Below are 24845 nucleotides of genomic sequence, written 5' to 3' on the forward strand. Positions count from 1 at the left end.
CCAAATAACTGCCCCTGTAAGCACAGCTCTGATGCTTACATTTCACTACTCTGAACAATGCCTCATGTTTACCCATGTGAAGAGGGAACTTACTAATAGAACTACCTTTCAAGGATAGTTCTTGTGCATTCAGACAGTGCATTGTACCAGGTAAACAGAACGATTAATGCGCCCATCTCCCCAAGGCCTAGCTTTTCTCAATTATGTTGGATTAAGAAAGGAAGGAAGGGAACTTCTTGGTTACCTGAATGATCTACCTTCTGAGCTTGAAGAACTTCCTTTTTGGAAAAAGAATGTCTATTTGGTTTGGTAAATAGCTTCTTTGTGTACAGAGTGAAAGGGGGCTGATGGGAGGAAGAGAGAAAACTAGCAGGTGGGGTATGGTGCAGATTTTTTGTAAAAAATATTTATATATTTGTTGAATGTACCTAAATGTTAATAGAGCACTAGAGAATGGGAAAGAGAGACTCCGTGAACTAAGTCAGTCCTATGACTAGCTGCTTTATGTCACTATGGTTTTGCAATTATACTTCCATGACTAATTAAAAATAGGTCTCATCAGTATTCTTACAAGGATACTGGCTTTTGTTCTAAAGAATCCTTATTTTCTTAAGGGACATGCAAATTACACTCCTGCTTTCCCATTTCCTGAGCACAGTGGACTCTAATTTCTGGCCTGGTGGCAGCTCCCTCACATGCTGAAATGGCTGTAACTCACAGAGCTCGCACTTCGATCAGAGTTGGACTCCTGAGATACAATTAAATCAAGAACGTCTTCTCTTTCACAGCTTTGGGGGATGAACTATCTAAAGATACCCTACGAGCCAAATTATTTAAGCTAAGAATTTGTGAAAAGGAACTATATGTCTCGATAAGGGGCTATGCGCAAAGAGGAGGAAAGGGAGCCATTGTTGAGTACAAACAGGCCATACTTGACTACTGATACTATCATACACATCTGGACACTTCCCCTCTCTAACTACTTTTCTAGCATTTAAACCATTAATTACACTTGTACACCTATTACTAAGTAAGGAGCACTATTAAAGAATTTTGCCTCTGAATTTCAGCCATCTGTGATCATTTGCCACACAGATATATACTGATTTTTATAAAGAGATATAAAGGATATCCATAATCAGTGTTCTTATATGTCCTTTAAAAAATCAGTCTTGAATGTTTCAAACAGAGCCTTATTTTCAATCCCATTCCCATGCTAAAATGGTTCTCTTCTTTCTAAGCTAAGAGCGATACATTTAAAAAAATCCACCGACGTCTTCAGGATTCTGCAGAACCAATTCTCAGGAGACCTATTCTGCCTTAGCAAGGCATTTTAGGCTCCACTGCTCTCCAGAGTTCTTCTACACCTATAACTATAGGGTTGTGGGGGGTTGTGGAGGGGGCCCCAGAAAAAAGAAAAGAAAAATAAGGCCTTGCAACTTAAAAGAAGTTCTTACCTTTTCATTCTAGGTAGTTCTAAGAATCACCAAGAACTCTGTGGTAAAAACTTCCTGTAAGTAAATGAGGCCAATTTTTCCTTTTAATTTTTTCTGCCCAGGACAATCATGCCACCTCCGTTTGAACCAAGTTTCCACCCACCAATCAGTTGAGAATTGGCAGGCAAGGGCCACAACTACATGGAAGTCTCCCACCATAAGCAGGTAAATGGGAACCCTACCTATAATTCTATGATGCACAGATAATGTTCCCTTCTAATACCTGGCCACGTTCAAATCCAGAATTAGAAGAAAAATGTAAAGGCAGGGGCGGGAAAACATTTACCATGCTGTCTTGGGTTCATTTGCATTTAAAATTACATGCACGTTGAAGTCTGATTTTTGAAGCAACTGCATGAAGTCAAGTTGGCTTCTAAACCCAACCCTGAGTTGACTCAGTTTAAATTCTATCCTGGGACTTAGAATGTGATTAGCTTTATCAGCATGAAGACAGTGCCTATTCTTTGTGGCAGCAAAAACCAAACCCAGAGGAGCAAAATGACCACTGCTTTTAATCTCCTTAAGCAAAATGACATGAAAAAGACAGATCAAACACTTACATCTTCATCCATTAATAATAATTCCCTTAAGAAATGTTTTCCTTATTAAACTATTTGTGTGAATGCTTGAAGAACAAAATGAGTGTGTATGGAAATTCAGCTAATAGTTTCTTCCACTTTTTTGAAAGCTCTGATTACTAACAATGAAAACTGTACCTGCTGAATCTTAGGAGTTGGGGCAATACAACTTCCTAGCTCCAACTGCTAGGAAGAGCTGCAGTATAATCACAGGATGAGACTAGAAGGTAAATCTTACACAAATATAAATATGATGCCGAGATGCTACTGGGCAGTGTCCTACCATCCATGTGTGGAAGGTGGGGTTGCCAGGTGCCTGCTTCTGGTGGGAGGGCTTCCACTGATGGGCCCACCACCTTCCCACCATCATTCTCCAGAATGGTGGAAAAAAGGTCTGGAGGTGGAAATGATATCACATGTTGGTAAGCAACCTGGCGTTTTCTAGGACAGCCAGAGCATTGTCCAACACACTTACATTACATCTGGGTTTTTGGCTGGACTTGATGTCACACACCACGCGATGTAATTTCCATCTCCGGACATGCTCCTAAAGTTGCACCAGGAGAGCACCTGAGATATCACTAATATATGACACAATTCCTCCTCCACACCTAGCACATTTTGTGATGTGATTTTATAGAGTTTTTAACAATTCAACAGGACTTATTATTCCCTTTTAAAGGTACTAACAAGCTATCTCCTTTTTCTCGGTTTTCTGCAATTTCGTGAACCTTTTTTTGTCTGTTGGTTTCTTTTTTCTCCCTTTAATTCTTCAGTGGTCAAATACATCTCCTCTCCAGCAGAGGCACACGAAACTGTCTTTCAAAAAAGTTCAGCTCTAAGGCTGCCCTCTGCAGAGCTCATGGGAATAGGGGAAATAACACCATTTGGACTGGTTTCAGGCTACAAATAGTACCCGAGTAAAATACAGGGGGGAACTGGTTAACCTGAAAGAGATTTTGTATATCAGGAAGAGGAATCATATCCTACAGCCAGAACTTGGTGAAACAATTCCCAAGCGTCTCAATGAAGACACATGGCCTGGTCTTTGATTGTGGCAGAAGGCTGCCCACACTGTGAGGAAAACAAATAAATAGCTGAACAGCACTGTCTATTCTAGTGGTAAGATTTGGAAAGGGGGTGGCCTGAGGAAAAGGAGAGGAAGACACACTCAATTTGATATATGGGGATGGAGCTTGAAATGGAGATGGGACGTGCATATTTGCAAATAAACAGAGAAGAGTAACTGTGCTTTGAAACCTTTGATCAGAGGTTTCCACTTATAAAAGGTCAATTATACTTATGCATATGAAGCAGGCCATGGTATTGTGCTGCCATATGTGGCAAAAGCAACAAATTACTAGCAGTCAACCCTAAGCAGAGCTGCACCCTTTTAAGTGCTAGATCTTTGTGTCGGTGCTTGCTTCACTGAGATGTAGCACTATACAAGAGATGCTTACTGTCTTTTGGGAACCAGCCTCTAGTTTTACCAAATAAGAATACCAAGAAATGGTACTAAGCCTTGCATTGTGCTCTCTTATGGTCTGCATGCTTGGTACAACTGTGCCCATTGAACGACAATGCCATTCACGTTGATCAAAGACAACACAGCATTGGCCATATTTTTTCAGTGCATCTTTCATCAGGATAAAAAAACAATCACTTTTGAATGGTTTACAAGAGTGGCACATCATGGATGTGCATCATCTTTCTTAGAAATTCAGTGTGCCTAGTCCAGAGCTTTCTAGGCTCTTTGGTGCAACCATGAAATGCTTGGCCAAACCTACCTTCCCATTCACTTCAATGGGAGGTAGTGATGCACACTGAAAAGGATGCAGGTAGGGTTGCCAACTCCTGGCTGGGAAATTCCTGGAGATTTGGGGGTGTAACCTGGGGACAGTGGAGTTTGGAAAGGGAAGGGAGGTCAGTGGGGATATGATGCCATTGAATCCACCTTCCAAAGCAGCCATTTTCTCCAAGGGAAATGATCTCCGGAGATCAGTTGTAATTCCAGGAAATCTCCAGGCCCCACCTGGAGGTTGGCAACCCCAGAGATGTGATGCTTTCCTTACAGTGGAAGCAAACGCAGAAGACCTGGCTTGCGTGAGAGCAGTGTGGCAGCAGATGGCCAACTGATACAAAGCAGCAAAACAACACATTCTCTTACTTTATTATTAAGATAAAAGTTTAAATTGGGAGCATTCATTTCACAGAAGCAATTCTGGCCTTTATTCCATGTGGCTTACTATACATGCACTGGTCTCTACAGATATGCTGTTGAGTGTCCATTCATTTACTAATCTCTAAACCTGACTTTCAAATGCATGCTGAACACTCCGGAGCTAGTATCCCCTCTACCTTATAAGGAAAATTACCTTAATATGTTGGAAAAATTCATTCAATATGAATCAACAAAAGGTGGCTGGTATTAATTAGCGGTCATGACTTTAAATCTATCATACCAGCTATCAAAGGACTCCGGAGGTCATTTTTAAAATGGTCTCCTCCCAGGTAGCTGGTTGAAATCTTCCTTTTTTCCTTTCAACACAAAATGATTAAAATAAACATTCGTTTTTTTCCTCCCCAACAGGTAAATTTCCATATGTTCTTATTTTATTTACTCTTTCCTTTTTTAACCATTATAATTGTTTTCATTTTCTAATATTACTTTTACCACATCGAAAAATGGTAAAAAGAATATCGCCAAAGCTCAAATGGACAAGACGGAGAAAAGTGTGGGGGTGAGCAGAATGTTTTCAACGATACAGACCCCATGCAGGGAGGGGGGAAGAGGAAAGTTTATTTTGAAAATCCAGTGGGCAGTTCCATTTCCAGGAAACGTCGAAGGAGAGCTGGGTCTCTTTTAGGCCACAAATGGGTAAGTTAAAACATTCAAAATATGATGTTGTATCGACACAAGCCCATACAGCATCTAGGCGGACCCAGACTGACGATGCATTAACAAGCAAAAGATTATGATGTCACCACAAACATTTTTTAAAGCCACAATTTGTAAAACAATTAGCCAAAAAGAAAAAAGGTTTAAAAGGAAAAAATGGGCCATTTTTTCTTTTAAAAAAGCATAATCAGTAAGAAAAAGCTTACAGGTATGCGATCAGGTTATAAGCATATATAAACTGGCATTAACAAACGTAAGGGTACAGTATGAAGATCTGCGTGAAATCATTTGTAATGTAACTGGCTTTTCCTTTTCTTGCGGTTTCCCTAGTTACTCCGGACATAATGACATGTACCTCCAAAATGCAATTTTTTTTTTTTGCTTCTGTCTTTGCATTCCTACCATACAGTATTTGCTTAATAAGAAAGGTTGGGGATAAGACAGTGGGGGGAATGGGGAGAGAAATATTTCAATGAAGGCTGCAGCAAATGGCATAAGGATACAGTCCCTTCCTGGAAAGAGGATTTTGTGGCGCACCATTTCTCCCATAATGCATCCTACTGACCATATATCCACTAGAACAGCAGAGACAGGGAAATGAAGAGAGAAGGGGAGGGAATGCAAAGTTAACTAAGACATTTTGGCTCCTAAAGGAGGGGAGAAAGAGCAGGTTGATCAGAGAAAGCAGTTTTATGCACCTTCCATTGAACATTTAACACACATACAAAAAAAAAAAACCTTCCAAAGACATCATAAACAGAAGTAACCACAAGGTCCATCATACTAGAAGAGTTCAACTTTGTCAGATTATTTTACTTATTAAAAAGACTTAAGGCTCAAATTTGGGGGGAGAGGGAGGTAGTGGCTGTAAACTAATCATTCAAAGTTGCATCTAGTATATGCTGACAGCATCCAGGACGTTACGTTTAGAGGATTTTTTTTGCTGCCCATGTGTAGACAAATCTGTGAAAAATGCAACTTTTAGGTCATGCAGTTGCACTGTTTGCCACTCCCAAATTCTCCAAAAGCTCATACCCTGCCAGAAATTTTGTTAAGTCTTTAAGGTGCTACTCTTGCTCTTTTCTACTCCAAATTCCCCTGGCATGTCTTCTTCTCGCATTACTACCTCTGCAAGCCAGTCCACACCAGTTTCCACTGCAGATTGCCTGTCCTGGTGGACTGGCCTCTTTAGGAGTGATATCGCAGATCTCCTTCACATACCCCTGCCATAAGAACCATCTCTTCATGGCATGTTGCCGCCCTACTGCAGTACATATATGAATGCCGTAGCCCATGTACGAGGAGGCTGATTTGGTATGTCTTTTTTTAGGCAATGGTTGTCTTCCCTCTGGGTGATAAATGGTTGGGAAAGATCCATGCAATTGGCCCTGCTCATGAGATTTTGGTATTCATACATACCACAGCGGCAAAGGTAACCTGTTCCCACACCGCTACAGAGTTGTGTGAAATAAGTTTTCTTAGGGCCAAACTAGATGGCATGAGTGAAGTCAGGGTTCCAGTGCTGGGAAGAATGGAACAGGAGGGAGGGCTGAAGCCCCCCACACTCCTCTCCTGAACCAAATTGGGTTTGGGAATGCTAGTTCCCCCGACAGCACGTATGACTGAAAATGTCAAACATATCATCTAGTTTGGCCCATATTCCATTTCGTTCCTGGTTTAAAGTATTATTTCCCATATGTCTAGATTAGTGATAAAACACTGCAGCAAAAACATGATGGCTTCCTCGTGGGTAACTCTAAGATGGCGTACAAAACATTGAAAGGAGAGAGGAGGAAGCTACCCCCCCCCAAAAAAAATTAATAAGGTTTTTAAAACAAACTTTATTTCACAGTACAAAAACCTGCGATCGAAAGAGCAAAATGAAACACCACCTCACAGTGGGGGGGGGGGGGTTTCCCCAACGTAAAACAATAGTTTAAAAACATTCAGTCCAGCAATCCCTTATTCACAGCATGTCCAGAATGTTAACCTTACACCCTCTGGAATTCTCAGTGTTCCTACTAAATAGTTGTGTTTTGAGCAGCAGCCAAAACCTAAAGCATTAGAGCTAACTAGTATGTGTCCTCCACACACTCCACAGCAGCAGCAAATGCACAGGGCTAATTTGTCCAGGCAAACACCACAGATCTTCATCTGCCGTGGCTATCCTGGTGAGTAACACACAAAGGCAGTGAGTTTGAGCACTCTGGGGGGGCAGAAGGCTGCATTTCCTGTCAATAACACTTCCAAGCAGGAATTTATGCGCATCCTATGGATACACATGCGTAATGCATGGGAATCTATATCACCACATACACATGCAGCCAGATGCTCTGATTGGCAGTGGCTTCCCAATGCATGCACATATGACAAAACAGACATGAAATTTCTTGCACAAAAAGAGAACTCTGGTATGCGTGAAGTGGCCATAAGTTACATACACGACTCAATTGCACAAAAGAGTATTGCATGCCTGCCGTCACTGGGATCACTTAAGAGACTGTCGCTGCAAATTGTTAGGTGAGATCTAGCCTGTGGATTGTCCTGGCATAACAAATTTTACTGACTGCAGCTCTCCACTCCAATCAGCAAATTAGTTGAACTGGAGAACTTGGTTAAACAGAGGATTCTGGATACTGAAAGGCAGCATGATTTGAATAGAATTAAGAGCTTTCCTTATGATCCAGGTATGTTAAATAATGTAGCTGTGATGCCTTGTGTTAAGTATTTACATAACCCTGACCAAAGAAGGATTTTCACCTTATTAAGGTATGATATGCTGCCCTCAGCGATTTCTGAGGATAGATATAGAGGTTTACCATCTAAAGAATGTGTATGCTTATGTGAAGATGGGAATATCGAGACCCTAGAGCATATCTTTTTTTATTGTAAGATCTATGGTCGTATTAGGGGAAACTCTGATTATCCCCATAATGTCCTGCCATCCCAGCAAAAATAGAAGGACTCTTCTCTCAGTTATGCCAGCAGATAAGAATCAAGAGATCACTTTCAAAGTTGCCAAATTTGGATGGATAGCCTATAAGACTAGGAAAACTTGGGTAAGCCATATATAGGCTTTTTAGCTATAGTTTTTATAAAGAATGTATAATTCTGTGAATTTATAATTTTAAAATTTTTCTTTTCTCAAAAATTATTTGATATACTAGAAGTTTGAATTATTATACTGATTCTATTTTTATTGGTCTTGGACTGTATTAAATTTCTTTCTTTCTTTTAAAAAGGGACTTGACCTAGAATTCCAGAAATGAAAGGCCAATTCAGACTGCATCCTCCGTTGGAAATGCCTTCAGACACCACAGGAATGCAACTTTAGGTGGAAGTACTCCAATCTGGTGCATACCTGTTTGAAACCGTTAACTCTTGGCAGCAATTTGTGTGAGCGAGGTCAGTACAGTATTCAGCCCCTGCGCTTGCATGAATCACTACCAGAAAATTGGCAGCTATAAAAGGAGGGTGTACCAAGTCAAGCACAGCTGCATCCCCAGAGAGATTTAGGCCTCTCCTTGTTGAAGAAGTAGCAAGTATCCCAACGGATCCCCTACGTCCAATTCACAGGACTACTCTCAGATTATTTAACTTGCATGTTGCGACCTCTTGTTCAGCAAACAAGACACCTTTTGCTCTGTCACCACATGCAGAAGCTGCGGGTTTGCACTGCACTGCAAAACGTTAGTCGTTGCATGGAAAACTGCCAAGGTGAACGAGTTCAGACAACTTGTTTGTGACAAGATGGCAGGGGCCAAGACACAATAGTTGCCATCTTGAGATGACCAGCCCGTTGAACCAGAGGGAAATCATTCCATATCTAAGCACTTTGTCTTCACTTGTTTAGAGCCCATGCACGAAAATTCTGGGTGTTCTGTAATATTTAATTTTGGATATGACTGCAGCATGGATCAGCATACATCTTCTCAAAGGGACCCTGACAAGAGTTTTAATGAAGTGCAGATCTCTGAAAATAACAGTTACACAGAAAGAAAGATCCAGGCCTTCGGGATAAAAGAAAACCCTATTAAAATCATGTTTCCTAAAATCTAGGCCAAGTCACATAATGCTGGAGTACCCTGATTTTTGCTTCCTGTAGCTATGTGCCACAGAGCTCTATTTACACTGGAAGTCCCATGGCAGTGAACTGCCTTGCACCAGGGGAATCCTCTGCTGACATGGAACTTCCACAGGATCCGCTCAACCACATTTGGGTTATGTTTTTCAAACATTACCAGAGTAACAGAAAGTAGGGCTGTCAATTCGGTTCGGTCCGAACTGAAAATCAACCGAATTTCCCCTGATTCGGTGATTTTCTGTTCGGACGGATCCGAAACTGGCGGGCAACCGGGGGGGCCGAATTCAGCGAGTTCGGGAGTTCGCGAATAAATTCGGCCAATTCGGCCCCCCTTCAGGGGAGCCCGCTGAAAGGCGCGGGCTGCCCTTTAAACTGATCTGAGTCTCCCAGCTGGGAGGCGCAGGTCAGTTTAAAGGGCAGCCCGCCCCCCTTCAGCGGAGCCCGCTGAAGGGGGGCGGGCTGCCCTTTAAACTGATCTGAGCCTCCCAGCTGGGAGGCGCAGATGAGTTTAAATGACAGCCCGCGCCTCTCCAGCGGAGCCCGCTGAAGGGGGGCGGGCTGCCCTTTAAACTGATCTGCGCCTCCCAGCTGGGAGGCTCAGATCAGTTTAAAGGGCCCCCGCGCGCCTTCAGGGAATCCCTGAAGGCGCGCTTCGGCCGAATTTTCCCCCGAACTCCGGATCCCCCCCGAATTACCGGGGATCCGAAGCGGGGGAGTTCGGACTTCGGCACGTACCGAACCCACAAGGGTCAAATTCGGCCGAATCCGAACTGTACCGAATTTTTTTTTTTTTTTGACAGCCCTAACAGAAAGAGATGCCGGGCCAAAACCCAGAGACCTGCACTGACGCTTTAAAATCCTCAATGGATAGGGTTGTCAGTCCAAGCCTGGCAACCAGTGGAAGGGTTGGGGGCGGGGACAGGGGGGTCATGTGACATCACCAATGTCACCACATTACATCTTGGTATAACCTGTACCTCTCGAAATGGCTAGAAACTCTTAAGTTAAAACCATCGAATTTCCAGTGATTCCTAGAGCTACCCATTGGCTCTTCTGGATGGTACCTGGAAGTAAATAGGGAATAAAAAAATAAGGCCAAGGCTGATGGTGCAAAATAAGGTAAAATATTTTTTATTAATCAGTTAAAAATTCCCTACATGTTTCGCCCAAAAAGCTTCTTCAGGGGAATCTGTTAGTTTTACAGTGGTTTTTCAACGAAGCGTATGATCTTATATTCCTCTTTGAAAAACCACTGCAAGACTAACAGATTCCCCCGAAGAAGCCTTCTGGCCGATATGCGTAGGGAATTTTTAACTGAGTAATAAAATATATTTTACCTTATTTTGCACCATCAGCCTTGGCCTTATTTTTATTTTAGTTTTATCTCCTGTGACTGGTGCAGCCCTTTTATTTATCCTTTGTACTTGGAAGTGACATACTGGCACAGAGGCTGGTGGGTAGGGTTGCCAGGTCCCTCTTTGCCACCAGCGGGAGATTTTTGGGGCAGAGCCTGAGGCGGTCAGGGTTTGGGGAGGGACTTCAATGCCATAGAGTCCAATCACCAAAGCGGCCATTTTCTCCTGGTGAACTGATCTCTATCGGCTGGAAATCAGTTGTAATAGCAGGACATCTCCAGCTAGAACCTGGAGGTTGGCAACCCTACTGGTGGAGGATTTTTTCCCCCTCCTGCCTGGAGCGGCGGCAGGCAATGGAGACGATCAGTGGGAGGCCTGGAAATGCTATAATGAGGCTGCCATGGATTCTCCTGGCAATTCCATATCTGGTCCTGTTCCCTGCCCCTCTCCTCTACATTCTGTAATGGGCAGGACTTCCCAATAATTGTATAAAAAATGGTAGAAAAACCTGAATAACAGGATTGGGGTTGAGGAACGTGAGTGGCTGCGGCAGCCAATATCTTCTACTGGGTCAGGAAATGTAAAGGTTGCTGTTTGGCAGCATGGCATCCAGTGCCAGATTTACCAATAGGCTTGGCAGGCTGAAGCCTTGGTAGGCTTGCCAGGCCCCGCAGCTCTACCGGCGGGAGCTTTGCGGGGCCACGGCTTATGTGCATGGTGTGCGCGCACGCCTGGCACAGCACACGTGCGCACCCTGCGCAATGTGCCAACGTCGCTTCCGGGTAGACCCGGACACGGACACTCTAGCGATCCCGGCCAAAACTCTATGGTTTCCATAAAGTTTCAGCCAAAGTTTCCAGAGCGTCCGTGTCGCTTCCGGGTAAACCCAGAAGTGATGGGCCTGCTGTGCCCGCCGCCCCTCAGCTGGCCGGCGGGCAACCCGGTGGATTGGCAGAATTTTACCCACCACCACCGGGCACCAAGCAACCCTAAGCCTAGGGCCTCAAAATCTAGGGGGCCTCCAGCTAATGTATATAATATTTTTGACACTGTCATAGACCTTTCTGTTTTGGAAAGTTACAGTGCTATCACTGAGGCCCTTAGTCATCTGTACTCTGATGTTAATGAGAAGGGCGATACCAGGCTTCAAGCTCACAATCTTTTCCAGAAAATGGAATAACCGGAATTTGTGTTTATGCTGCATTTTTTGGAACAATGTGCTAAGTCAAACAGTCTTCCATCTTCCTCGAGCTGAGAGGGTGGGGGTTTAGGAGGGGTCTCACAAGTGGGATAGCCTAAGGCCTCTCTTCATCTAAATCCAGCACTGATGGCATCCCACCAGCACTGATGGCATCCCACTCCACACCACTAAACACAGGCTTCCATTGTGTTTTATGTTCGTTTTGGTCTATCAAACTGATTTCATTTCTTTTTAACCCCTGTTCTTTTCTTCCAACAAAAACCGGCAACAGCCAAAAAAACCAAAACTATTGCTTTTGGTTAAACAAAAACAAAGGTGAAATGTTTCATTTGGGGGGAAAGGAAAGGGGTGGTTCTGGGTGCACAGGACAGCAAAAGCATGCCTGACAGAGGGGAGCCGTTCTCGTTTTAGGGGAGGGCAATCTCGGGGCCTTGCAGGAACAGGGTGAAGCAAAACAGTGGTAAAATATACAGTTTCCATCAACTCAGGTGCCAAGAGAAAATGAAAGCATAAAGCAAGCCTTAAACAGGCAGGATGTTCTGGTGGAGAGCGATATACCAAAGGAAATTTTTTAAATGAAAATTAAGCTAACTTTTTTAGGACATCAGCCACATGTGGGGGAAATAAGATTAATATATATAGATAGATCATACTATACCATGTACTTGTGTGAATTCATATATCAAATGTAACTTATGGCTAAACCACTGTAGCCAAGAATGGCAAGCTTGTTCCTTTCCTGGTTTGGCCTCTATTGGCAGATATATTCCAGTACTAATAAGAAGCATTATTTGCATATGCTCAGATGATTGAAATGGTAACGGCCAATTAGCACAAGAACAACGACATCATTGTCCTGCTTTAGGTAGTCCTCTGCTGGCCACATCAGTTCCCATACTCACAAGAGGTTCTCTACAATGGTGGTAGGGATGCCAGGTCCCTCCTTGCAACCAGTGGGAGGTTTAGGGAGGCGGGGTTGGGGGCGGAGATCAGCGTCATCTACGTGATGATGTCACCTCTGGTTTGTCAGGGCAGCCCCAACTGGGGTGCCAGACAAAAAATGCAGCCACAGAAGACTACCCGAACGAGAGAAACAACAAAGGTAACACAGGTTGTCAAGCGGGGCCCCGTCCTCCTGCTTCACAGCTGACTGGGAAAAACAGCTGATCGGCAGTGAGGCTCTGGGAAGAGCAGGGAGGGTAGTTGGAGGAGAGGAAACAAGGTGTGTTGCCTTATTTTTTTCCCCCTACAGCTACCCCCCCCCTTGCCTCCCAGAGCCTCGCTGCTAATCAGCTGTTATTCTCAATCAGCTGTTTGGCACGATGCAGGAGGACAGGGCAACGCTTGACAGCCTGTTTTACCTTCGTTGCTTCCCTCATTCGGGTGGTCGTCTGGGGATGCTTTTTTTCTCCGGCACCCCAGTTGGACTCATGACGTCATTGCATAGATGACGCCGGATGGTTCCCCCTCCCTTCCCCCGCCTGCTTCTGCCCGCCGACAGCTGAGAGTCGGCGGGCAACAGGAGCAATGGGTGGTAGATTACCCACTGTAAGCGGGCAGTTGGGAACCCTAAATGGAAGGGGGGTGGAGATGGAATGACCCCCTTCTACTAACACTCAACTTTGGAAGGGTCTCTACCCTAGCACATCAAAACCATACATGGAACTCTGGGCTGAAGGTGACATCAGAGCTCACCCTTAATTCCTCTGGTAGCAGCTTTAAATTTTCTGATTACAGGGATTTAAAAAGCATTTTCCCTTGATTAATACCCACAATAAGAAAATCTACACCTTAAGCTGATAACTGCTACTAATAACGGCATTCCAAGGCAGCCCTGGGCTTCAAATTGAGAAATGTCAGGTGAGCTGCAAATGTGCCCACATTATTACTAAATTTAAATAACAAAGAAATCAGGCTAAAATAGCAATCTAATTGCCGGCTCGCAGATTGCAGTCAGATGTTACTTAAAGAGCCGCAGCATGCTAATTGGTTTCTACACATTAAAATGGAAAGGTTGTGAGCGTTCACAATTTCCCCCCATTGCATTTAGCGCTGAAAAAGGTATCTTCATCCGAAGGGGAAAAGATTACTTTTGGCAGTAGAAAAAGCAATATAATGGATTTATCTCTGCTGCATTCCTTGCTGTCCTCTTTGTAGCTGGCTGCATCTAGCATAAAACATCTATAGTACCTACTTCGTACTGTACGTCTTGGAGGGCTGATTTAAAAAAAGGACCAGAACATCTGAGACGACAACATGCTCATTTGAGAGGTTCTCTTCTGAAAGAAGCATTCCATATCTCCCATCACCACACTGGTACACTTTTAATGGCAGCATCTCCTACCTTCACCTGGAACCTAAGATTAAGGGTTTTATCTGTTGCTGCCTTTCATTTCTTTCTAGCTTCCAAATGGACAGGCACAAGTAAGAGTAATATGAACTGCCCAGAGACTAAAAAGACCTGGGACGAAGCCCCCACCCCCAGCATCTGAGGTTGGGTTATTATCTAGAATTGTATCCACTTAAGCCCCAAAGCCCTCTTTAGGCATGGAAGGGAACAGAGCTGTACAAAACTGGCCTTTGTGATTTGCAGGCAGCATTAGGCCACAGGATTGGATAGAACTGGGTGTAAACGCTAGAAGGCTGGCCTTTGATAAATAGGCTAGAACTGCCTTTCTTTTTCCATTTCCCGTTCAAGGGGTCACGGGGTGGAGCCTGGTATTGAATCATGGAATGTTGCAAGCTGGGATCCTCCTACTTATTTATTATATGTTTAAAATATTGTCAAAGGCTTTCACGGTCAGAGTTCATTGGTTCTTGTAGATTATCCGGTCTGTGTGACCGTGGTCTTGGTATTTTCTTTCCTGATGTTTCGCCAGCAGCTGTGGCAGGCATCTTCAGAGGAGTAACACTGAAGGACAGTGTCTCTCAGTGTCAAGTGTGTAGGAAGAGTTATATATAGTCAGAAAGGGGTTGGGTTTGAGCTGAATCATTGTCCTGCAAAAAGTATCAAAGGTAATGTGCTAATCATTGTCCTGTAAGTATCAGGATAATGTGCTAATGAGGGTGTGGTATGTTAATATGGAACCATTGTATCCTGAAGTGATCTGCTAATCCGTATGGCTATTGTGGACTGTAGTCTTTGTTAGGCTGGAGGTTTTCAGGACAGGAAGCCAAGCCTTATTCATTCTTAAACTCTCTTCTTTTCTGTTAAAGTTGTGCTGATGTTTATGAATTTCAATGGCTTCTCTGTGCAATCTGACAAAATAGTTGGTAGAATTGTCCAGTATTTCAGGGTCTTGGAATAAGACCCTGTGTCCTGTTTGGGTCAGCAGTGGCTGAACATGGAAACAGATTCGCCATCCGTTAGTACTGTCAGGCTGTATGCCTACTTGTCCGGAACATATTGTTCCGTGGAACCTTGACGGAAAGTCACAGGATTGCCTGAATTGACAAAGCACCAGCGAAATAGGACTCATTACCGGAAGCCTATTTTCTCTCTACTTATGGCATTCCAGGACTTTGATATTTAGTCACTTCACTTACCTGTCTACACTGAAGGAACGTGGTGACTTTTCTACACATGTAATAGGAATTTCCTTCTGTTCTTGGTTGTATTGTTTGTTTAATTTGTCAATACAAACATGTTGTTCAGCATTCTTTTGTAGTGCTTTTTGTGCCATAAGTGCCTACACTTGCTTTGCTTAACCACCTGGAGGTTGGCAACCCTATCTAGGGCTTTATACTCTGTTAAGGTCCCTCCCCTCCGCAAACCCTTCCTCCCCAGGGTTCACTCCCAAATCTCTAGGAATTTCCCAAACTGGAGTTGGTAACACTAGCATGTGCTGGATTTCTGACTGTTTTGTAGTGGCCCAGCTAGGAGGGGAAAAGAAGCAGTAGCCTAGTTAAGGTTCAGTCCCAAAGCTGCCGTACTAGTGCTCTAAGGCATGTAGCGTAATATAATAACAGCATATTTCTGAGAAAATGCCAAGGCGTCTGCTCCTGCCTACTGAATAGAAACACAATCTGCCCCACAACTGTGAGACTGGGAGAAAGCTTTCGTGTACAAAGGTATAATATATAGCCCCAATTGAGTCCTAAAGGTTCTTTTTCAGAAACTGTGCCATGCTTTCAAAGTACAGGGAAGGAACTGTGACACGGAAAGGAACCTAAACTTTAAGGATCTCAGCTTTTTAACAGCTAGGGTTGCCAGGTCCCTCTTCGCCACAGGAGGGAGGTTTTGGGGGTGGAGCCTGAGGAGGCGGGGTTTGGGGAGGGGAGGGACTTCAATGTCATAGAGTCCAATTGCCAAAGCGGCCGTTTTCTCCAGGTGAACTGACCTCTATTGGCTGGAGATCAGGTATAATAGCAGGAGATGTCCAGCTAGTACCTGGAGGTTGGCAACCCTAGTAACAGTTATTCTCTCTTTTTAGGGATGCCTAAGAATCTAAGTACTGGGGAACTGAGGCACGGGTGTTAGAGGTCACTACAAAAATTCTCAGCAACCTTCCAATTACAATTCCCAGGTTTCTTTCAGGGAAGCCATGAGAGCTAAGGTAACATGAAACCAACAGAAGTTTGTGTTATAGACAGGGTTTGTCAGTAAGGCCAAAACTTAACAGGCACCATTTTTTAAAGTGAGAAAGGCCTGGGGAACCATCCCTCACTGGCTTATGGCCACATCTAGAGACTCCCAGAACTGCAACAGATGTCAAGGCTTCCTCCCTAGTGTGACCACAGATGCTCTGTCAAGGTTCTCCCTCCATTCATTGCTTCTTGAGTTACACAAAGAATCATATCCGATTGGGTGGTTCCGATACTTCTTAACTGCAGTAGTATGGTTGTATCTCATGCAATTTTAATCAGTCTGCCTGCCCTATCAAACTGCATAACTCGGTGCATGAAGAGTCACAAACACTTTCCAATTTTGCCAGCTGGTTACAGCAACGAGAACTCAGGTGCCAAATTATTTTGACTTTTCAACTCAAGAGCTATGTTTATACGGAACTTGCTAATTTCTTTCCACAACGTGCTGTACCGCTAGAGCTGTCAACTTTTCAACCAGCTGCTCTGGCAGGTGATCACATTTATCTTCAAGTGGATGAAAAAACTTAGGATCGCCAGTATGTGCATAGCAAGTTTTTGTTAAAGGAACAAGTCCTTGTTTTTTGTTTTTAAATGTGGCCAATTGGCAACCTTAGCTTTACTCCATCCTATGTGGTTCATCATATGCACGTATATATCCTACCATTCTCCTTGTAGCCCATTCCCAAGATGACCTCTGGTGCTCTGTAGTAACGCGTGACCACATACGGAGTCATCATGAAGCTAGTGCCCGCTGTCCTGGCCAGTCCAAAATCCAGAATCTTCAATGTGCAGTCAGATTTTACCACAATATTACTTGGTTTTAAATCCTAAAAGAAAGAAAAAAAGCAGACATGAATCTTATTTGCAAGACATACAGTTGGTGCAAGTTTGTTTTAGGTCTGGTATGTTGGAAATATAGGGGAAAGATAACATAAGAAGAGCACCCAAGAACGTAAGAACCCTGCTATAGCCAACTAATCCAGCAATTTATTTCTCACAGTGGCTGATCGGATGCCTCCAGAAAGTTCATGAGTCAGGCTTGAAGGAAACAGCCCTCTTCTGCAGGTTGTCCCCGAATTTCTGGCATTCAGAGGTATACATGGAGGCTTCCCTCTTGCTATCGTGGCTAGCAAAATATTGATAGACCTATGCCCAATGAATTTGTCAATTCCACTTTCAATGCATCCAATACAGTGGCCAACACCCCAACTAGCATCAATGAATACACTTTATGCACAGGATGAAGAAGCAATTTCTTCTATCCTGAAACAACTGTCATTCTATTTCACTGGGTGACATTCAGTTCTAGCATTATGGGAAAAGAAAAGAAAAATTATACATATACACTTTCTCCATGCCATGCATACCTATAAACCACTCCTATAAACAGATAAAACAAACTAACCGCAGATAGAACAAACTGTGGTTCCTCTTTATATCTGAACCAAGCCAGCTTTTGTTTCGAGCAACCTACCCTAACATTTCCGGCTGCGGATAGAAATAAAACTGAAGCCAATCAGGGAGTATTAGCTGGCATCCTCAGAGGCGGAAAGGATGCACACATTTTCTCTGCTTCAAATGTTTTTATTTTTTCTGCAAAAGGGCATTTGTCCTCATTAGCAGAGTTAGCTTACCCTGTGTATGATTCCTGCAGAATGAAGGTGCTTGATGCCACAAAGCATTTGGTACAGCAGGTAAGACATTCGCTCATGGTCTAGCTCCATCTGAATCACCTGGCACAAGTTGGCATCCATCAGCTCCATTACTAAATAACTGGATGGGAGACACGACAATTACTGCTGATGCACAAGCGGAATACTTTGTCACTCTTGAAAGCTTATATAGGGGAGGGGCTGTGGCTCAATGGTAGAGCATCTCCAGTTGGCATGCAGAAGGTCCCCAGGTTCAATCCCCGACATCTCCAGTCAAGGGACTAGGCAAAGGTGATGTGAAAGACCTCTACTGGAGACCCTGGAGAGCCGCTGCTGGTCTGAGTACACAATACTGACTTTGATGGACCAAGGGTCTGATTCAGTAGAAGGCAGCTTCATGTGTTCATGTATATCCTGAAAATGTTGTTGGTCTGTGAGGTGCTAGTGGACTCGAATTTAGCTGTTCTACTGCAGACCAACACAGCTACCTTCTGAAACTAAGGATGTTGGATTAGACATCTTTTATGGGTAAGTGCCTTTACTTGATCTTGTAATCAATGAACCCCTGAAAAGTGTCCAAGGAAGCCAAGAACATGATTTAAAAACAATGGATATGCTACAAACGTAAGGAGGAAATGTGTTTGCCAAGGAAAGCCTTACATCGTGGGACACAAACTAGGGACAGTGAAGGCAACTCACAAAAGGCAGGAAAAGTGGGAGTTTGGCAAAAAAAACACTTTTGGATTGCCTGAAATTTAATTCAGGTCAGGTTTTCACTATGTTCCAAGTAACAGCAGACAATGCTCAGTGGACAGATACTAGCAATTCTCTGCAGTGTCCCCTGGCAGATCATTTTACAGAGGCATAGGTTATCACAAAATAAATATGAAAGAGAAGAAAAAATGTTTCACATCCCTCTTTTTTTAAACAAGATTATTTCAGAGTGAATTACCCATGTTTCAAAGGCCTGCACACCTCTTCCTGAGCAAGCGAGCAACACAAAGGAATTAAGCAGAGCTCTGTAGAGTCCTTCAGAGATCTTTGCATGTGTGCATATGATCTCCACTCTCTCCCAGCATTTCTTCAAGTACCCTCATTAGAATGCTTTGCACACATTTTCCGTTTCTGCTTTTATAAATGTGGGTGAGACAAACGCTTGTGGAAATACCTAAAGGCAGCAGATGGAGAAGTCTGAATTTACAGATTCTACCTTGAGCTTCTTCGCGAGACTGTTTCGTAGAAAAAGCAGAACATCCGTTCTATTATTCCTGGATTTTAATGTTTCTCTACAGCGAACAATGCCCTCTTCTCCTTCATCTCGGCCCCAGCAAAGATTTAGGTTTTACTCTTGCCTGCATTACTTACACATCCTGGAATTCCTCCAGTGACTTCTGTGGTGTGAAGACATTTAATAAACTGATAATCTGAAAAACAGAGGAGGAAGGCAGTGAAGGAGAGAGTGAGAGAATAGTAAACCATGACCACTTGATCACGTTAGGATGGATTGCGATAATAAAATAGCATCCGCTGCACAATACAAACCTCAGGTAAGAGCTAACTGATGCACTGATAGGGTTGCCAACCTCCAGGAGGGGCCTAGAGATCTCAAAATCTCCCAGCATTACAACTGTTAACCAGACTGCAGAGATCAGTTCCCCTGGAGCAAATGGCTGGTTTGGAGGGTGGACCGTATGGCCATTATACCCCACTGAGGGGTACACCCCAGACTCTGTCCCCAAAATCTCCAGGAATTCCCCAACCGGGCCTTGGCAACCTTATGCATAGACAGACACTGTTTTAAAGGCCATGTTTGCATGCAAATGAAGGACTGAGAAGCCTGGCGAGAAGAATCATGTAGAATTTGCCAAAACTGCAAGACACAATGGTATATTAATGATGCTTAGTAAAGACTGACCCCCCACACACACACAGTAAGCGCACCTTCAACACCTCATCCACGTTACTGCCCCCCACATAGGGTTGCCAACCTCCAGGTACTGCTCAAATAAACAGTAGTAGGCAAAAAAAGAAAAGAAACAATGGACAAGTATAGCAAAAGGCAACAGCAGCAAGGCTATTACTATATTACAAGGTGCAACGATATAAGCAAACAAAGCTAAGCAACCGAGGTTACAAAGCAAAAAAGCGAAAGCATATAGTTGCATTCTATTCGTATATGTTCAATTACACATTCTTCAGACAACGGAGAATAAGGTGGTTCAAGTTCTTCAGACAACGGAGAATAAGGTGGTAACGCGGCTCCGGAAGTATGTTGCCTTTTGCTATACTTGTCCATTGTTTTTCTTTTTTTGCCTACTACTGTTTATTTGAGCAATACTTTTTACAGTAGAGTGAGTTATCTGTTTAAGCTAAACCTCCAGGTACTAGCTAGAGATCTCATGCTATTACAGCTGATCTCCAGCTGATAGAGATCAGTTCAGCTGGAGAAAATGGCCACTTTGGCAATTGGACTCTATGGCATTGAAGTCCCCCCCTTCCACAAACCCCTCTCTCCTCAGGCTCCACCCCAAAAATCTCTAGGTATTCCCAACCTGGAGCTGGCAACCCTACCCCCCCAGTACCTCCTTCTCCCTCTCTCTAAAGCTGGTGCCAGTAGGACAAAGTGAGGCAGTTGTTTCTCTGTTCCCTCCACAATCTCTCCAAAGAAGAAGGGGTAGATCATCCCACAGAAGCCCCAGAGGTTTCTTTTTTTTAATTAAATTTTTATTTCATAACTATAAAAGTACAAACAAATCTAAAATACATAACAAAAGAAGCACAGACAACACAATATATACACAAAATCTAAAGTATACGGGAAAAAAGCTTTAACTCGGTGAACATATGAAGTTTTGTTTCCCTCTCGCTATCTTCCCTATGAATGCTGTTATGACTTTATAACATTGAATCAGCTGCTTTTTATTCAGTCTTCCACTCTCATGGTATAGGTTCTTTAAAGTTACAAAAAAAAGAAAAAAACTAACCATTATTGAATCATTCGAACTGCTTGATAATCTTATATGAACCTGTTTTTATTCCCTAAATTCATATATACAGAGGCCCTAGAGGTTTTGTGGGTCATAGCACGTGCCTCACTATTAGAAGAAGAAGAAAAGTTGTTTTTTATATGCCAGTTTTCTCTACCACCAACCTGGCTTACAACCCCCTTCCCCTCCCCACAACAGTCACCTTGTGAGGTAGGTAAGGCTCAGAGAGCTCTAAGAGAGCTGTGACTTGCCCAAGGTCACCCAACTGGCTTCGTGTGTAGGAGTGGGGAAACCAACCCGGTTCACCAGATTAGCCTCCTCCGCTCATGTGCAGGAGTGGGGGATCAAACCCAGTTCTCCCGATCAGACTCCACTGCACTTAACAACTACACCAAAGCTGGCTATTAGCCTACCTCTGATGCTGGCCTGGTGCATAGGGATAGTTATGGTCCTTCTTTTAAAATAACTTGGATCATAAGGCAAGTACCTCCTAAAGATACAACAGTCCCCCTCCTGTTATCAATTTCTCTCTTTTGTATGCACTTTGTCAATTGTATGCACTTTCTCAATCCCACCACTAAAGAGGAACTTACATTTTTGTGGTTCACACACTTCATGAGGACTAGCTCCCTGTAAGCTCGCTTAGCGTGCGTTTGATTTTGAAACGGCCGGCTGAGTTTCTTGATGGCCACATTTCTGTCAAGAACAGCATCGTATGCCGCGCTGGAAGATTGAAAGGGACAAACAACAAGAGTTAATAAATAAGATCACTTCTGGACATTAGCAACAGCCTTTTATAATGTCTGGTAATTTGATGCTGTCGTACTTTGGTCATGTTATGAGAAGACAAGAGTCACTGGAAAAGACAATAATGCTAGGAAAAGTTGAAGGCAGCAGGAAAAGAGGAAGACCCAACATGAGATGGGTTGGCTCTATAAAGGAAGCCATGACCCTCAGTTTGCAAGACCTGAGCAAGGCTGTTAATGATAGGAGGTTTTGGAGGTCATTAATTCAAGGGTTGCCATGGGTTGAAGTGACTTGACAGCACTTAACACATACACACCTTTTCAAGGATTATTTTTAATCTTTGCACTGGGGTAGAATATTAAAACCATCCTATAACGTTCATACCTGACATCCCTCCAATCACTTGCATATTTGTTTCATTATTAAAATAAATATATACCCTGTCTTTCAACTGATATGCATCTACACGACAATTTGCAATAACTTTAAAATCTATAAATCAAAACAAATAGAGCACCACAGGGGGAAAAAACAATTACACAGCAACAAAAATGAGTAAAACCAAGAGAATCAATAGGAACTTCAGCATCAGTATTTAACATAACCTGGAAGCAATCAATCAATAAAACCCCTAAAGCTCTCTTAAAAGGTACCAGCTTTGCTTGACAGATCAGCAGAGTTGGAACAAAATGTTCCTCTCTTAGAACAGAGTGACACAGTCTTGCTGGCGCAACCCCATTCCATAAAACCACTTCATGGCCTCCAAGGAAAGTCTTAGTGTGTGGGGGTGAGTGGGTTCATAGAGGAGAGAGTAGTCCTTAAGCAATCCTGGTCCCAGATTGTCTAGGGAGTTTTAAATACTTAGAACTGCCTTGAAAACAAAGCAGGAAGGAGAAAATTTGATTGAAAAATAAGTTCTGCCATTTTTCTCACATCCAGATTGCCTGGACTCTGTTTCAATAGCTGGAAGCAGGCTGAAGTGGTTTCATCACATGCCACCATTTTCCTATCTACCAAACACCACTAGTTCATAGAAGCATAGAGTTGGAAGGGATCACCAGGGTCATCTAGTCCAACCCCCTGCACAATGCAGGAAATCCACAACTACTTCCCCTACACACACACGCCCAGTAACCTTTACTCCACACCCAGAAGATGGCACACACAAAAACCACCCTCCATGATCCCTGGCCAATCTGGCCTGGAGGGAAATTGCTTCCAGACCCCAAAGTGGTGACCCTGGGCATGTAAGAAAGGGTCATGAGAGCCAAACACTGATGCAAAACTTCCTGCCCTCCCTCTCATGATCTGCCTAAGGTCATAAAATCAGCATTGCTTGCAAATGGCCATCTAGCCTCTGCTTAAAAACCTCCAGGGAAGGAGAGCCCACCACCTCCCGAGGAAGCCTTTTCCACAAAGGAATCCCTCTAACTGTTAGAAAGTTCTTCCTAATGTTTAGCAGGAAACTCTTTTGATTTAATTTCAACCCGTTGGTTCTGGTCTGACCTTCTGGGGCAACAGAGAACAACTCAGCTCAAGGGGAACTTAAAAGTTGAAAAGCACCTTATAAGTGGGGCTAATTATGGATGGATGGGTTAATAAAAATGTTAGAACTCTCCTTGTACAATAGCTGTTCAAGAATTTCTTCCTTGAGGATACTGCCTTTCCACCAAAATCAAGCTCGTTCCTTCAGCCTCATGGAGAATAACTTTTCTGGTTTTGCACAAGGTGTCTGGAAGAGCTAGCAACCTGCTGCCTGCCACAGCAGAGCTGAAAGGTGGTCGCCAATTACCACATGCCACAATCACTTCATAAGAACATAAGAAAGGCCCTGCTGGATCAGACCGAGGCCCATCAAGTCCAGCAGTCTGTTCACACAGTGGCCAACCAGGTGCCTCTAGGAAGCCACAAACAAGACGAGTGCAGCAGCACCATCCTGCCTGTGTTGCACAGCACCTAATAGAATAGGCATGCTCCTTTGATACTAGAGAGAATAGGTATGCAGCACAACTAGTATTCATTTTAACTAGTAGCCATGAATACCCCTTTCCTCCATGAATATGTCCACTCCCCTCTTAAAGCCCTCCAAGTTGGCAGCCATCACCACATCCTGGGGCAGGGAATTCCACAATTTTACTATGCGTTGTGTGAAAAAAGACTTCCTTTTATCTGTTTTGAACCTGTCACCCTCCAGCTTCAACAGATGACCTTGCATTCTAGTATTATGTGAGAGGGAGAAAAACGTCTCCCTGTCCACTCTCTCCAAACCATGCATAATTTTATAGACCTCTATCATGTCTCCCCTTAGCCGCCTTCTTTCCAAGCTAAACAGCCCTAAGCGTCTTAACTTCACGTCTGGTTTTTGCAAAACAATGTAATGCAATAATAATAGAGGCTTTTACCTCCTCCACAGAAGTACAGTCAGGCTTACCGTAACTGAATATTTTTTTCACCATTTCACTGAAGGTCCCCTCATGATGAAAAGAGCATGCCAGCTACGTTTAATAATTAATTTATGCCAGGAAGAGGGGGGAAAGGGGGGTGTAAGGCACCCTTAAATATATTGACAGCTCCATTTGTTGAAAGAGGTACATTTATATAGAAGTTCCTGTCCTTTAGCAGCTTTATCCACACCGTAGTAAGTGTGATGGGAACCACAGAGCCATGCTCACTGCTGGCAAAGGGGTCCCAGGTCATCTCCCCAGATCTGACATCCTAATGGGTTCTGCTACCTTTTGCCAGGGGTGGACTGGTCCTCTAACTCACCGGAAAAGGTCTTGACAGGCCTTTGCCCTGGAAAGTCACAGGCAAGACCAGCCAAGCCCCAGTGGTGCTGCCAAGACAACAGGGGTTGCTTGGTTGAGACCTGGTTAGCAGGAACTACTTGGTTTACCTTGCTCCTGGGTTGTTTTAACATCCCAGTCTGCCTCTTCAGTGTGTAAGACCACCTGAAAGAAACATGTAAAGTACGGGATCTACACTGAACCTGTGTGTAATGGATTGATGTGTCCACCTTGCCATAGGTTGTAGCAAGCGGGAATCGACAAAAGCGAATCTTTTCCCACAGCTGCCACAAGTTGGCTGCTGCCAGAAAGAGTAGAAAATACTGACCTTGATAGATCAATGGTCTGACTCAATATAAGGCACTTATTGTGTTTACCATACTAGAGGAAACAACAGTATATCTATTTCTCAATGTGGATACTTAAATCCATAAATTATGACCATGGACAGACAAGGCTGATTTTCCTACAAACCT

At 43.5% G+C, this 24845-nt stretch overlaps 1 protein-coding gene across 6 annotated transcripts in view; it reads right to left on the reverse strand.

Annotated features, from left to right (window-relative positions):
• The window catches only part of MAPK10 (mitogen-activated protein kinase 10), a 182912-nt gene that overhangs the window by 46423 nt on the left and 111644 nt on the right, over positions 1-24845 (reverse strand). For 5 of the 6 annotated variants that reach the window (XM_056856002.1, XM_056856004.1, XM_056856000.1 and 2 more), the window contains exons 4-8: positions 21433-21562; positions 19218-19276; positions 17835-17973; positions 16862-17027; positions 5477-5548 (exon numbers count right to left, since the gene is read on the reverse strand). In XM_056856002.1, coding sequence (XP_056711980.1) covers positions 5477-5548; positions 16862-17027; positions 17835-17973; positions 19218-19276; positions 21433-21562 — 566 coding nt within the window. The remainder of the gene's footprint in view (positions 1-5476; positions 5549-16861; positions 17028-17834; positions 17974-19217; positions 19277-21432; positions 21563-24845) is intronic. The other variant, XM_056856001.1, reaches the window with a different exon arrangement.

The sequence above is a fragment of the Euleptes europaea genome, chromosome 9 (genome assembly GCF_029931775.1).
Source record: "Euleptes europaea isolate rEulEur1 chromosome 9, rEulEur1.hap1, whole genome shotgun sequence".
NCBI classification, from domain to species: domain Eukaryota; kingdom Metazoa; phylum Chordata; class Lepidosauria; order Squamata; family Sphaerodactylidae; genus Euleptes; species Euleptes europaea.